Below are 16,270 nucleotides of genomic sequence, written 5' to 3'. Positions count from 1 at the left end.
CTCCGATCCCTAGGGCTTCCAGGGTGTCCATCATGAAGCCCCAATCCACTCTGTCAAATGCCTTTTCGGCATCAATTGGGAGCACCACCACCGGAGTTTTTCCTTTTCTACTTTTCTGAATGAGCATCAAAGATCTCAACCCATTATCTTTGCCCTCTCTCCCTGGAACAAAGCCAACCTGATCACCATGTATCCATTCGGGCAACAGTTCCTTCAATCTATTTGCTAAGACCTTTGCATATAACTTAGTGTCCGTGTTCAGTAATGAAATAGGTCTATAACTCGAACATTGAGAAGCATCTTTTCTTTCCTTGTGGATAAGCACCACATGGGCCTGTAGAGATTCTCCTCTTACTTCCATCCCTCCTCCCAAAGCATTCATATATCTTCTGAGCTTAGGTATTAATAGTTTTCTGTATTTTTTATAGTACCTCACAGTGTAACCATCTGGTCCTGGACTTCTCCCGACACTGTGCTTTTTAATGCTGCTTTTATTTCTTCCTGTGTAATTTCTGCATCTAGGGAATTCAGTTGTATTTCGCTTAATTTTGATAGGCCCGCATTCTCCAGATATATCTTTCTTTTTTGTATCCTCTCAGTTTCAGTATTTTTTAAAGAGTCATGGGGACTAATATTATACAACTTTCTATAATATTCCATAAATACTTTAGCAATTTCTTTAGTTGAATGGACCAGTTCACCCTTGGTGCTTTTTATTTCTTCTATGTAGTTCCTATTTTTCTTTTTCCTCAAGGCTCTCATTAAATATTTTCCTGGTCTATCACCCCATCTATACCTCTCACTTAACACTTTATTATAGACTCTTCTCCTCTCCTCCTCCATCAAAGTCTCTAGTTCTTCTTTCTTTTTTATTACCTTCTGCCTTATTTCTTTTGTTATTCTATTTTTGTGTATCTGTTCCAGGTCACATATTTCTTTTAAAAGCCCACTAACTTTCTCTCTTCTTTCATTTTTGCCCCAATCGCAATCAACATTCCTCTTATATATGCCTTATGAGACTCCCACTCAAATCTATCACACAATAATGATCCCACAATACTATCTTTAGATGCAGAGAAGGCTTTTGATAGAGTCCATTGGACATACCTAGCTATGACCCTACAAAATTTGGCTTTCAAAGCCCTATCCTCTCAGCTGTTATGGTATTATATACATGTCCTTCTGTCCAAGTATACTGCTCTGCCATGCTTTCCAAATCATTTAACATTTCCAATGGAATCAGACAGGGGTGCCCCCTTTCACCACTTATCTTCAATTTTCTCATAGAGTCCTTAGGTGAGAGAATTAGATCTCATAAGGAGGTTTCAGACTTCAACATAGGATAAAAAATTCATAAAATACATTTGTTTGCAGACAACGTTATCCTCCTATTAACAAACCCCACTTCTTCCCTGGCTTCGGTATAAAATATATTGTCAGAATTTAGTGATGCATCCAATTACAGAGTAAACAAAACTAAATCCTCTGTGTTAGATCTGGGACTTTTACCCCAACAAAAACACCTGTTGACGAAAAAATTTCCTTATGAATGGTCCGAAGAACACATCACTTATCTAGGGATTCAACTGACTAAAACAACCTAATCCCTCTTTCACACAAATTATCTCCCTATCTTACACAATCCTACAAAAGACCTTGAGCAGATCTCCAAACACATCATTTCCTGGTCAGGAAGACTAGCAACCTTTAAAATGCTGAAACTTCCCCAGATATTATACTTATTTAGATCTTTACCTAGCCCAATACCCAAAACGTATTTTAGGAATATACAATCACTTTTAAACCATTTTATATGGCACAACAAAAAAGCTAGATGCTCTCACTCCAAACTGATAAAACACAGGACTGCAAGAGGTGCAGGATACATTGATATCAAAGATTACTACAAAGCAACCATTCTGGCACAACTTTCAACATGGTTTTCTTCTAAAGGTACTTCCCTATGGAAAGACATTGAATCCTCTCAATTATTAGGACATAATCTCTACAACTGGCTCATAAGTGTAAACCGTGTCCAAAGTAAAGAAAGAACAATCACACTAATTGCCTTGGTCTTAGCCTTTTAGATGCTTTCTCCAGAAAGTACCTTTAGGCACGGACCCAGTGCACATGCCCATCCCTATTGCGGTATTTCAACTTCTAATACCAAACATGTATCTTCAATCCTGGTTGTCTAAAGGTATCACTCCGGTCGCATATCTATACTACCAAGGGGTAATGAAACCTTTCTCTACACTACAATCAATATATGCATTACCCTCGTCTGAACATTATACTGTAAGTACCTACAAATTGTTAATTGTCTACAACACAAAATATATCTCCAGTAACATATAAACAGAGCAGCATGGAAATACTTAAACAACCCACACACCTTATTAAAGGGTATCACACTATTTTATAATTTGTTACAAAACAAAACAATTTTTACTAAATCCCCTCCATTTGTAAAATGGGAACTAAATCTAGGACAGACTGTTAATATCTCTCAATGGACAACAGCCACTATCCACAAAATGAATGCAACAATATCGACACTATGCTGGAGGAACTGTGGAACCAAAGGCAGCTTATTCCATATCTTATGGGAATGCTTCAATGTGAGAGCGTTTTGGAAGGACATCTCCCCCCTACTCAAAGATATTATTGAAATTCCCTTTACACTCTGCCCTGAACTCACACTATTTAACCCCTTCACGCCTAAGGGTAAAACAAATCTAAATGCCTAAGCACAATTCTGCAACGTTGACGTGTTAGTAAAACCGTACATATCGTCACAACTACTTTGTACATCCAGGTGGATTATACCTTGTTTTTTTCAGGACAAATTGGGCTTTCATTTGGTGGTAAATGGTCATGGATAGCTCCTAATTGTTTTTTTATTATTAAAGGAAAACTGGGCCAAAATAGTAAAAAAAATAATTTTTTTAAATTTAACTGTGTGTTTCTTGTTACGACCATAACCTACCACCAAAGAACAACTCAAAATACATTCTCCAGTTCTTGACGATCGCAGCGATTCCATATATGTGTATGTTATTTGTTGTTTGTACCCGTAGTACAGTCCAGAAACAACAGTGCGCATTTTGTTTTTGTCTTTTTTTTTTATATAAAACACACTGTCACTGACATTGACATTAACACTAACTGACACTGATACCAATTTTTTTTTAAATCCTGACCTTTGACCCTGACCTTTGCCCTTGACCCTGACCTTTGACCCTGACCTTGACCCAAACACTAACCCTGGTACTGAACTAGATCAAACCTTGATCTAGGTATTTTTCTTTATTTTTTCTTTTCTTTTTTAATATTTATTTATCTTTTTTTTTTTTTTTACAAACTTTTTTTTCTCTCTCTGTGTCAGGAGTTCGAGAGATACAATGTATCTCTCTTCTCCATTCATAGAGAGAGAGAAAACAAGGGGGCCGGGCTGCACAGTGATTGATCACTGTGATAGCCAATCAGAGGCTATCGCAGCGATCACGTGACCCGGAATCGGGAGTCCCGGGTCCCGATCGTTAGAACGGGACCCGGGGCTCTCAGTGACACCGCGGTCTTGGTGCTGGGAGCGCGCCGAGCGGCGCGCTCCCAGCACAAAGACAGGTATGCAAATATGCGGCCCCACGGAAAAAAGCCCAGGTCCGTGAGGCCGCATATTTGTGTTACGTCGGCGTCAAGGGGTTAATATTGGAATAGAGACCTTTCCGACACATTACCACTGTATAATAACACATTTATTACTGGCTGTCCACCTAGTAATCACATACCACTGGAAAACATCTGACTCCCTCCTCAGAGGAGAACGTTATCACATTGGTGCACACCCATGGCACATATGAATGCATGAAGGACACTTACAAAAAGCCAAAAACAAATGGTCATTCTGGTTTAAATGGTACTCCACACAATTTAGCACTAAATATTAAGCTAAATATCCGGCCCATACCCTTTCAAATACACAAGATTCACAGAACTATTGCTGTTTGCCATATAATGATGCACATTTTTTTATCTGCCTTCTACTGCACAATACGATTGAATTGTATTTGCAAGTTTAACTGTTACATTCTAATACCGCTTTGTGTTTACTTCTTTATGTACACTCTCTTGAAACGCAATAAAAATTATTGAAATAAAAGAGAGAGCTGATAACTCAGAAACATGCCTAACAGACAACATGGTGACCAAGAAGGTGAGGTTTTTTAAAATGTTGTCTCTAATTTGTTTTAAGAGGGTCACTGATAAAAAGAGAGCACCAGGTTGAAATCTCAAGGTGACACAGGAGGTCAAATTAGGGGAATTATACAGTCATGGCCGAAATTGTTGGCACCCTTGATATTTCTCCAGGAAATCATGTATTTCTCACGAAACGTATTGCATTAACACATGTTTTGCTATACACATGTTTATTCCCTTTGTGTGTATTGGGACAAAACAAAAAAAGGGAGGAAAGAAAGCAAATTCGACATAATGTCACACAAACCTCCAAAAATGGGCTGGACAAAAGTATTGGCACCCTTTCACAACTGCGGATAAATAAGAATGTTACAAGCATGTGATGCTCCTGTAAACTCACCTGGGGCAAGTAACAGGTGTGGGCAATATAGAAATCACACCTGAAAGCAGATAAAAAGGAGAGACGTTCACTTAACCTTTGCATTGTGTGTCTGTCTGTGCCACACTAAGCATGGACAACAGAAAGAGGAGACGAGAACTGTCTGAGGACCTGAGAACCAAAATTGTGGCAAAATATCAACAATCTCAAGGTTACAAGTCCATCTCCAGAGAACTAGATTTGCCTTTGTCCACAGTGCGCAACATTATCAAGAAGTTTGCAACCCATGGCACTGTAGCTAATCTCCCTGGTCGTGGACGGATGAGGAAAATTGATGAAAGATTGCAACGCAGAATAGTCCGGATGGTGGATAAGCAGCCCCAAACATGTTCCAAAGACATTCAAGCTGTCCTGCAGGCTCAGGGAGCATCAGTGTCAGCGCGAACTATCCGTCGACATTTAAATGAAATGAAACGCTATGGCAGGAGACCCAGGAGGACCCCACTGCTGACACAGAGACATAAAAAAGCAAGACTACAGTTTGCCAAAATGTACTTGAGTAAGCCAAAAACCTTCTGGGAAAACGTCTTGTGGACAGATGAGACCAAGATAGAGCTTTTCGGTAAAGCACATCATTCTACTGTTTACCGAAAACGGAATGAGGCCTACAAAGAACAAAACACAGTACCTACGGTAAAATATGGTGGAGGTTCAATGATGTTTTGGGGTTGTTTTGCTGCCTCTGGCACTGGGTGCCTTGACTGTGTGCAAGGCATCATGAAATCTGAGGATTACCAAAGGATTTTGGGTCGCACTGTAGGGCCCAGTGTCAGAAAGCTGGGTTTGCGTCCAAGATCCTGGGTCTTCCAGCAGGACAATGACCCCAAACATACGTCAAAAAGCACTCAGAAATGGATGGCAAAGAAGCGCTGGAGAGTTCTGAAGTGGCCAGCAATGAGCCCAGATCTAAATCCCATTGAACACCTGTGGAGAGATCTTAAAATTGCTGTTGGGAAAAGGTGTCCTTCCAATAAGAGAGACCTGGAGCTGTTTGCAAAGGAAGAGTGGTCCAAAATTCCGGGTGAGAGGTGTCAGAAGCTTATTGATGGTTATAGGAAGCGACTGATTTCAGTTATGTTTTCCAAAGGGTGTGCAACCAAATATTAAGTTAAGGGTGCCAATACTTTTGTCCAGCCCATTTTTGGGGTTTTGTGTGACATTATGTCATATTTGCTTTTCTGCCTCTGTTTTATATTTGTTCCAATACATACAAAGGGAATAAACATGTGTATAGCAAAACATGTGTTAATGCAATACCTTTTTTGTGTGAAATACTTGATTTTCAGGAAAAATATCAAGGGTGCCAACAATTTCGGCCATGACTGTATGAGCAACTACCTATAGTAAATTCCTGATAAGGGAATGAGAACTAAAGAGTTTCTGAAAGAGGATGAAAGAGGCAGAAATCTGGTCTGCTTGGAATAGACCAAGACTTGTCGGACAGAAGTCCGAGTATGTCAGTATACAATGTTCTTCTGGACCAATTTGTTGCAATGAGAATCAGCAGGACCATTTCCACCTCTATCTTACACAGCTGTCAAGGGAGGATCTTCATTGGTGGGAATACATAAGCCAGTTGTAATAGAGAATCACCAGAGTATCTACTGTGAAGGCCAGAGGATCCTTGGGCTTGGTCACAAGTTTGTTCAGCTTGTTGTTCAACCTGGAGACCAAGATGCCCACATCTGGTTTTCCTCACTTTTGAAAATTTTTTGAAAGATGTCTTGGTGCAGAAACCATTCCCCTGGGTCTAGGTATTGACGGCTTAGAACATCTGCCTGCCAACTGTCCACTTCCAAAATTTGGATGCTGGAGAGAGCTGGAATGCAGGTTTCTGCCCATGGGAGTATTACGCTTGTTTCTTTCAGGGCTTCTATGCTTCTGATACCCCTTTACTGATTTATGAAGGACATTGCTGTGACATTGTCCAATTGTGCTCTGCCTGGATGACCTTGCACAAAGGAGGTCCAATGTTGTAGAGAAAATCTGATGGATATTAGTTCTAGAATGTTGATAAGTAGTTGTGACTCCCATTGGGACCATATGCCCTGAATGGTCAGAGAGTTGTATAACCTGTCCCAGCCTGTTAGACTTGCATTTGTTATTACCACATTCCATGTCTTGTGAAGCAAAGATTGAGCCAGGAGTGACTGCCCTGTGGGGTAGCGGGTGGAGGGAAGGAAAGAATGGCAGAAAGATGGGGTACATTAGGTAGAAAAGAAAAGAAAACTGCCAGGTTTTTGTGTGTGTAAATGTAGGTCCAGAGTGTAGTATACATGTGAGAAGTAAAAATCTTTTCATCTTAGTTTCTGATTGCCTTATATGATGCTGATTTATGGAAATCTTCCCATGCACTCCGTGGGCGGAAACATTGTTGCAATCTGTCAGGTTAGTAATGTATAATGAACTCCACCTAAAAAAAAAAGTAATTCACCTAATCTTGTTCCCTCCTACAAATACCGCAGTGCATTGGAAAGGGGTTCTCTGCATTTTTCAAATTCCTGTTGTGACATTCCTGGCTGGGTGGGTCTGCTCTGTGTGTGTGTTCTGGGCTGTGTGGCATGCAAACTCATAAGTAGATTGCACCTTCTGTTGCTGTGCTGCCAGAGTAATCAGTACACGTGTCTGTGTGTGTGCTCTCGCACCAGAGAAACAAATCAAATAGAAGAGGGCACAGATACAGATAATACAATCTGATTACCAGTAAGGGAGGATGCTTTTGCACAAATACACATAACTATCAAGGAGAGTACAAGCTGCAAACACGCATATATTTTATATGGAAGCTCCTGCACACATTATGCCATAATGGGTGGCCCCAATGATTTGACCTGAGAGTCTGGAAATGAAGAGGAGCTGGGCTGCACAAGGAGCCTGGTGTTTGGTATCTAAAGACAGGCCTCTAGAAATGACAGGATTAGAAATAGGGGCAAAGCTGCCACTGAAAGACTTTGCAGACCCAAAATATGTACACGTAAGATATATAAATGACAAAGAACACAGTAAGTATATTAAACTAGAATGAAAATCTTAAAACTGGAATTACCCTTTAATATGCACAGACCGGAGGAAAGAAGTCAAAGGGGAGACATGACGGTAACCTTTAAATACATCAAGGGGGTGAATAAGGTTTGGGCGAGCAGTATTTTCAAGATGAAGCCAAGATCAAGAACACGGAACATGACCTCAAACTAGCAGGAGAGAAGTTCAACACTAATCCCAGAATGTATTATTTTACTGAAAGAGTAGTTGATGCTTGGAATAGGCTTTCAGCAGAATTAGAAAATCAGTCCTATAATGTGCTATTAAAATTTATATATATATATATATATATATATATATATACACACACATATATATATACAGTGCTCTGCATAAATGAGTGCACCCCTTTTGAAAATTAAGCTTTAAATCAGTATCTTAATGAACATAAGATCAATTTCCGAAATCTTGACAAAACTGGGTTTCTGGGTTTTATATAATATTTGTTTATCTCATTATATGAAAGTAAGGTTAATAATGTAACTTAGATTACAAAATATTACATTTTACTCAATTTAATTGATGCAAAAATGAATACACCCAACAACAAAAACTACTACATTTAGTATCTTGTATGACCTCCATGATTTGTAAGGACAGCACCAAGTCTTCTAGGCATGGAAGGAACAAGTTGGCGACATATTGCAACATCGATCTTTGTCCGTTCTTCAAGAACTACCTCTTCTAGAGCCTGGATGTTGGATGGAGAATGATGCTCCTCAACTTGTCTCTTCAGAATTCCCCATAGGTGTTTGATTGGTTTCAGATCAGGAGACATACTTGGCCACTGAATCACTTAGATGTGCGTTTTGGATCACTGTCATGTTGGAAAAGTGCACGACGACCAAGGGCATGGAGTGATGGTAGCATCTTCTCTTTCAATATAGAACAATACATCTGTGCATTCATGATACCATTATTGAAATGCAGCTGCCTGGCACCAGCAGACTCAAGCAGCCAGAGTGAATACAGAGGGTTCACCACAAGATGTAAACCATTGGTGAGCCTCAAATACAGGAAGGCCAGATTAGAGTTTGCCAAACGACATCTAAAAAAGCCTTCACAGTTCTGGAACAACATCCTATGGACAGATGAGACCAAGATCAACTTGTACCAGAGTGATGGGAAGAGAAGAGTATGGAGAAGGAAAGGAACTGCTCATGATCCTAAGCATACCACCTCATCAGTGAAGCATGTTGGTAGTAGTGTCATGGCGTGGGCATGTATGGCTGCCAATGGAACTGGTTCTTGTATTTAATGATGATGAGACTGCTGACAAAAGCAGCAGGATGAATTCTGAAGTGTTTCGGGCAATATTATCTGCTCATATTCAGCCAAATGCTTCAGAACTCATTGGACGCTGCTTCACAGTGCAGATGGACAATGACCCAAAGCATACTGCAAAAGCAACCAAAAAGTTTTTTAAAGGAAAGAAGTGGAATGTTATGCAACGGCCAAGTCAATCACCTGACCTGAATCCGATTGAGCATGCATTTCACTTGCTGAAGACAAAACTGAAGGGAAAATGCCCCAAGAACAAGCAGGAACTGAAGACAGTTGCAGTAGAGGCCTGGCAGAGCATCACCAGGGATGAAACCCAGCGTCTGGTGATGTCTATGCGTTCCAGACTTCAGGCTGTAATTGACTGCAAAGGATTTGCAACCAAGTATTAAAAAGTGAAAGTTTGCTTTATGATTATTATTCTGTCCCATTACTTTTGGTCCCTTAACAAGTGGGAGGCACATATGCAAACTGTTGTAATTCCTACACTGTTCACCTGATTTGGATGTAAATACCCTCAAATTAAAGCTAACAGTCTGCAGTTAAAGCACATCTAGTTCGTTTCATTTCAAATCTATTGTGGTGTTGTATAGAGCCAAAAAAGTTAGAATTGTGTCGATGTCCTAATATTTATGGACCTGTCTGTAAATGTATGTCAAGTACAAATTTTAGGAACTGCAACCGTTTTTATTCACAGTTCCACAATTTTCAAGGGCTCAAATGTAATTGGACAAATGAATATAATCATAAATAAAATGTAAATTTGTAATATTTTGTTGAGAATCCTTTACTGGCAATGAATGCCTGAAGTCTGAAACCCATGGACATTATTAAAGACTGGGTTTCCTCCTTTCTGATGCTTTGCCAGGCACTAACTGCATCTGTCTTCAGTTGTTCTTTATTTGTGGGTCTTTCTTCCTTTCCAAAGTATTGCCTTCAGCAAGTGAAATGCATGCTCAGTTGGGTTGAGATCACGCGACTAACTTGGCCATTGCAGAATATTCCACTTCTTTTCCTTCAAAAGCTCCTGGGTTGCTTTTGCAGTGTGTTTTGGATCACTGTCCATCTGTACTGTGAAGCGCCGTCCAATCAACTTTGCTGCATTTGGCTGAATCTGGGCTGACAGTATATCTCTAAACACTGCAGTATTCATCCGGCTGCTTCTGTCTTCTGTCACATCATCAATAAACACCAATAGCCCAGTATATATATACAGTATATATATACAAACACACACACACACACACTGCTCAAAAAAATTTAAGGAACACTTTTTAATCAAAGTATAGCATCAAGTCAATTAAACTCCTGGGATATTGATGTGGTTAGTTAAGTAGCAGAAGGGGTTGTTAATCAGTTTCAGCTGCGTTGGTGTTAATGAAATTAACAACAGGTGCACTAGATGAGCAACAATGAGACAACCCCCAAAACAGGAATAGTTTTACAGGTGGAGGCCACTGAAATTTTTTCCCCTACTCATCTGTTCTGACTGTTTTCCAATAGTTTTGCATTTGGCTAGGGTCAGTGTCTCTACTGGTAGCATGAGGCGATACCTGAACCCTACAGAGGTTGCACAGGTAGTCCAACTCCTCCAGGATGGCACATCAATATGTGCCATTGCCAGGTTTACTGTGTCTCCCAGCAGAGTCTCAAGGGCATGGAGGAGAATCCAGAAGACAGGCAGTTACTCTAGGAGAGCTGGACAGGGCTGTAGAAGATCCTTAACCCATCAGCAGGACCGGTGTCTGCTCCTTTGTGCAAGGAAGAACAGGATGAGCACTGCCAGAGCCCTACAAAATGTCCTCCAGCAGGCTACTGGTGTGAATGTCTTTGACCAAACAATCGGAAACAGACTTCATGAGGGTGGCCTGAGGGCCCGACGTCCTCTAGTAGGCCCTCTGCTCACTGCCCGACACCATAGAGCACGATTGGCATTTGCCACTGAACACCAGAATTGGCCAGTCCACCATTGGCACCGTGTGCTTTTCACAGATGAGAGCAGGCTCACCCTGAGCACATGTGACAGATGTGAAAGGGTCTGGAGAAGCCGTGGAGAACGTTGTGCTGCCTGTAACATTGTTCAGCATGACCGTTTTGGTGGTGGGCCAGTGATGGTCTGGGGAGGCATATCTATGGAGGGACGCACAGACCTCTACAGGCTATACAATGGCACCATGACTGCCATTAGGTATCGGGATGAAATCCTTGGATCCATTATCAGACCCTACGCTGGTGAAGTGGGTCCTGGGTTCCTCCTGGTGCACGACAATGCCCGGCCTCATGTGGCGAGAGTATGCAGGTAGTTCCTGGAGGATGAAGGAATTGATACCAATGAATGGCCCCCATGCTCGCCTGACCTAAATCCAATAGAACACCTCTGAGATATCATGTTTCAGTCCATCCGACGCCGCCAGGTTGCACCTCAGACTGTCCAGGAGCTCAGTGAAGCCCTGGTCCAGATCTGGGAGGAAATACCTTAGGACACCATCCGTCGTCTCATTAGGAGCATGCAGCGACGTTGTCAGGCATGCATACAAGCACGAATGAGCCATACAAACTACTGTCTTTGAATTCAGTCCTCTGTAGGTTGATAATTTGCATTTCCATCAAACGATGGGGCATCCTTATGTTCCAAACACATTACCCAGTCCATATCAGTATAGATATCCAGCATGATATTTCCCTAAGTTTATTAGATAACATGTGGTAACACTTTATTCCTCAGATTGTGCGGATTACATTTTGTGGTAAATATTTGGGGGTGCACACATTACATAAGCATTATGTTGGGAAAAAAATTATAGGAAAATGCATTTTTTTTCTAAATTTGTAAATATTTAATCTCAATAAGAACCACGAAAATAAAAATATATGTATCCAAATTTTCTGCTAATTACAGTCCTGTCAATAAAACAACACAAACTATGTAGAATATACTAGGTTTGTCTACAAAACCTAAAGGAAAAAAAATGTGCAGATTAAAAACATTAAAAAAAAAAACAAAAACAAAAAAAAACTCTGGGACTCAAGAGGTTTAAGGGAGAAAAAAAGCCTTGCGTAAATGACATATGGTTATAATTCACTAGCATGTAGCTTTAAAAATATGCAAATATAAACCACACTAATTCATTTTTTAAGAAAAAATCCAAAAAAGAAAAAGAAAGTATCCTCCAAGCAGTTAAAGTATCCCACTGCCCACCTGTGAAATATTTTTTCCTGCAAAGCCTTTTCTTTATGCTTATGTTGTCCTCTGAATGGTTCTAGTGGTTTTGGCCTAACTAATACTTCCATTCATATTGCTTAACACTTCCTCCCACCGCGAAATGCATTGATGCACTTCTGGTCTGCTGTCTTCTTGGCCTACGTCACTTCCGGTATTTGGAACGCACGCCGACTTTTGCGGTTAAAGCAGCCATTTTTGACGTGGAAAGCTGGTCATCCTCTACAGTGATCCTTAAAGCGTGAGATCCCTATATTTACAATTTGGAAACTTGTTCCTTTGAAGCCTTTGAGGCTATTAAACAAGGCCTGTTATTTTATTGAAACATGTGAGTGTCCTTATTCTATTGATTTATATGGTATTGAGTGGCAGTATTACACTATGTAGCCTTTCTTTCCTTGCACACTATTGAGGATTCCATGGAGAAGTAGAGTGGAGTCGATTGCTGTATCTAAGTAGGGTGAAGGCGATTTGAGTTCCTCCTGAGGGGCTATAGGATCCCTTATATCCTAAGAGGCTTATTACTCACCTCCATCTGGTGAGTGCGGTCAATATTATTTTTCACGTGGTGATTAGGTGGAAGTACATTTTGAAATATTGTTTTGAAAATCCTTTTGGGAAAATAAGGACTTATGTTTGAAATATTATATATATATTTTTGCACGGACATTTATTTATTTGTGATTATTTTTATGTATTTGATTTTTGCGCTGTTTTTTTGTGTTATTTATTATTGGTGGTTTTCACTGGTGCACAGCTGCGTAATTGTATACTTTCTTTGATTGACGCTGGGATTTTTTTTAGTTACTTTTCATCCATCAATCAAACTAAAGATGGAATACTCAAACACACACGTCAACTTCCTAGACACCACAGTATGCATCAGGGATGATATGCTTCACACCTCAATATGCAGGAAACCCACTGACAGATGCAACTACCTCCACAGTTCTAGCTTCCACCCCCAACACACGAAACGTGCCATCATACACAATCAGGCCATAAGATACCACCGAATATGTTCTGACCCAAGAGACAGAGATAAACACCTCGGGACACTAGCAGACTCCTTCCATAAGAAAGGTTACAAGGACAAAACTATCAACACCAGCATAAACACAGCCTTGAGAACCCAAAGAGAAAATCTACTTCAGTACAAAGAGAAAAAAACAAACAACCATGTACCTCTAGTAACCACATACAACCCAGCACTAGAAGGAATAAGAAAAATAATCAAAGATTTACAACCCATCATAACAGAGGATGGAACTCTGAAAGAAATTGTCCAGCAAACCCCAATACTAGCTTTCAGACAACCCCCCAACCTCAGAAATAAACTAATCAGTAGGAAACTTCCTTCTGATCAAGATGTCACAAATAATGGAAGCAAACCCTGCAAAAAAAAACGCTGCAAACTGTGCAACCAAATCAATCCATCAAAAAGTGTCAGACACTCAAAAGGGATCTTCAATATCTCCGGATCATACAGCTGCACCTCTAGTAATGTTGTGTACCTTATCCAGTGCAGAAAATGTAGCAAAGGATCTTATGTTGGCAAAAAAGCACAGAAGTTGCGAACAAGGATGAATTTGCACAGACATACCATCAAGGAACATAAAGAAGATGACCTTTGCACACCTGTGGGACACCATTTCGCACAACCAAACCACAATATGGAAGACCGCAATATATTAGTTCTTAAAGGAAATTTCAAATCCATTCAGGAAAGAAAAACTTTTGAACTAAAAATGATAATTCTTTTTGACACAAGAGATAACGGACTTAATTTGGACATGGGATTCCTCAATCATTATCAAACAGTTTTATGACTCCCTCTGTGAGTGTTGTCCCCCCCCCCCCCAGTCTTTGCTTTAGCTGTGTCTTATCTCTAGTCTAATCCTGGTCTTTTAACCATTGATGTGTACATCTGTGTGTGTTTCTTTCTGTTTTTTTTTTCATCCCCCACATCTCTTCTAACATTCTGCTAAAACTTTGTAATAGTACTGCTTGGACCTTGTAGAAGGGGACATACCCCGAGAGCTTGTCCTCAAAATTGTATGTTAGTGCAAATAAAAAAAGTATCACGTCAGTACTCAATTGTTTCTGTCGCAAGTGCACTAATACGGCTACAATCACCGCTTGCAATTTTTGTAAGACATTATCACTGATTTTTAAAGAGGGAATGATTACCTGATATGGATCCCTTAGGTTTGAGGAAATATAACCCAAAGCCTTTGCTCGCTCTTTGTAAAGTCGAATAGCTTGCTCCATAGGCACTTTGAGCTTGCACCAATATTCTAATGTGCCATAATTACTGATGTCATTGTCAATCCCTACAATAAAAAACAAGATATTATTCTCCAAAGCTCAGCAAACTACAATTTCTACAATAAAAGGCCTCATTGGTACTCACCAATCAATGTAGAACTAGAAAAGATTTGTCCGTTTTTTTCAAGAATGTCCTGCAACTTTAGCTGACACACAGCTATTGTTTTAAAATCGGTGCCAATTGCCAAATGAACTTCCAGTCTTACAGTATTCTTTTGTATATACTGTAGGAAAAATTCATCTACTTGTACTACATACTGAGAAGTGAACTCATATGATGGCTGTAAGCCACGCATAATGGGTGTAGTTTGAAGCTCAAAGTCGTAGAAAGCATATGTGCAGAAGGTGGCAGGTTCCTGATCTCCGAAGATGTTGACAACAACTGGAGAGAACGCTACCTTGGATATGTGGATCTCAAGAAGATTGTAGCCCCTTTCTAGATGTACAGATTCATCAAATTCTTCCACATCATCTTCTTTAGTTATTTCTGGTGTGAATTTGAACTGCTTTGTGCCATATGCAATGTCTTTTAACTGGGCTTCAGAGCAAAAAACATACAGAGACAACATGATTAAATTAATCAGCTGCTTAAAATGTATTTAATTATGCAATAAACTTTAAATCTGTTTTCCAAGAAACAAACATATATTTCTAAATATATCTTCTTATATACGTGCTGGTATATCCTACACAGCCTACAGGATAAATGATAATTCACTTTTGTAAAAAGAAAATAAATGCACATACAGTTAAGTCCATATATATTTGGACACAGGCACAATTTCCATACTTTTGGCTCTGTATACCCCCAGAATAAATTAAAACAAAACAATCCAAATGAATTTGAAGTGCAGATTTTCAGTGTTAATTCAAGGGGTTGAACATAAATATCAAGTACAAATTTTAGGAACTGCAACCGTTTTTATACACAGTCCCTCCATTTTCAGGGGCTCAAATGTAATTGGACAAATTAATGTAATCATAAATAAAATGTTCATTTTTAATATCTGGTTGAGAATCCTTTACTGGCAATGACTGCCTGAAGTCTGGAACCCATGGACATTATCAAAGACTGGGTTTCCTCCTTTCTGATGCTTTGCCAAGCTCTAGCTACAGCTGTCTTCAGTTGTTCTTTGTTTGTGGGCCTTTCTGCCTTTAGGTTTGCCTTCAACAAGTGAAATGAATGCTCAATTGGGTTGAGATCAGGTGATTGATTTGGCCATTGCAGAATATTCCACTTCTTTTCCTTCAAACGCTCCTGGGTTGCTTTTGCAGTGTGTTTTGGATCACTGTCCATCTGTACTGTGAAGCGCCGTCCAATCAACTTTGCTTCATTTGGCTGAATCTGGGCTGACAGTATATTTCTAAACACTGCAGAATTCATCCGGCTGCTTCTGTCACATCATCAATAAACACCAATGGCCCAGTGCCACTGGAAGACATGCATGCCCATGCCATCACACTGCCTTCACCATGTTTTACAGATTACGTTGTTTGCTTTGGCTAATGAGCTGTTTCAAGGCTGCTCCACACTTTTTTCTTTCCTTCATTCTGGTAGATTAATCTTAGTTTCATCCATGCAAAGAATGCTTTTCCAGAACTGGTCTGGCTTTTTTAGATGTTTTTTTGGCAAAGTCTAATCTGGCTTTTCTATTCTTCAGGCTTATGAATTGTTTGCACCTTGTTGTGAACCCTCTGTATTTGCTCTCATGAAGTCTTCTCTTGATTGTAGACTTTGACAATGATACACCCACCTCCTG

The 16,270-nt window shown here is 40.0% G+C and overlaps 1 protein-coding gene across 3 annotated transcripts in view; it reads right to left on the bottom strand.

Moving 5' to 3' along the window:
* RPGRIP1L (RPGRIP1 like) overlaps window positions 1-16,270 on the bottom strand; it is a 433,499-nt gene that overhangs the window by 158,821 nt on the left and 258,408 nt on the right. For all 3 annotated transcript variants that reach the window (XM_089689846.1, XM_089689845.1, XM_089689847.1), the window contains exons 15-16: window positions 14,596-15,048; window positions 14,373-14,515 (exon numbers count right to left, since the gene is read on the bottom strand). In XM_089689846.1, coding sequence (XP_089545972.1) covers window positions 14,373-14,515; window positions 14,596-15,048 — 596 coding nt within the window. The remainder of the gene's footprint in view (window positions 1-14,372; window positions 14,516-14,595; window positions 15,049-16,270) is intronic.

The sequence above is a fragment of the Staurois parvus genome, unplaced genomic scaffold (assembly GCF_062004578.1).
Source record: "Staurois parvus isolate SC_StPar_1 unplaced genomic scaffold, SC_StPar_1.0 ptg000499l, whole genome shotgun sequence".
In the NCBI taxonomy this organism is placed as follows: Eukaryota; Metazoa; Chordata; class Amphibia; order Anura; family Ranidae; genus Staurois; species Staurois parvus.
Note: the sequence above shows the minus strand (reverse complement) of the source record. Positions and strands in the feature narration are given on the sequence as shown.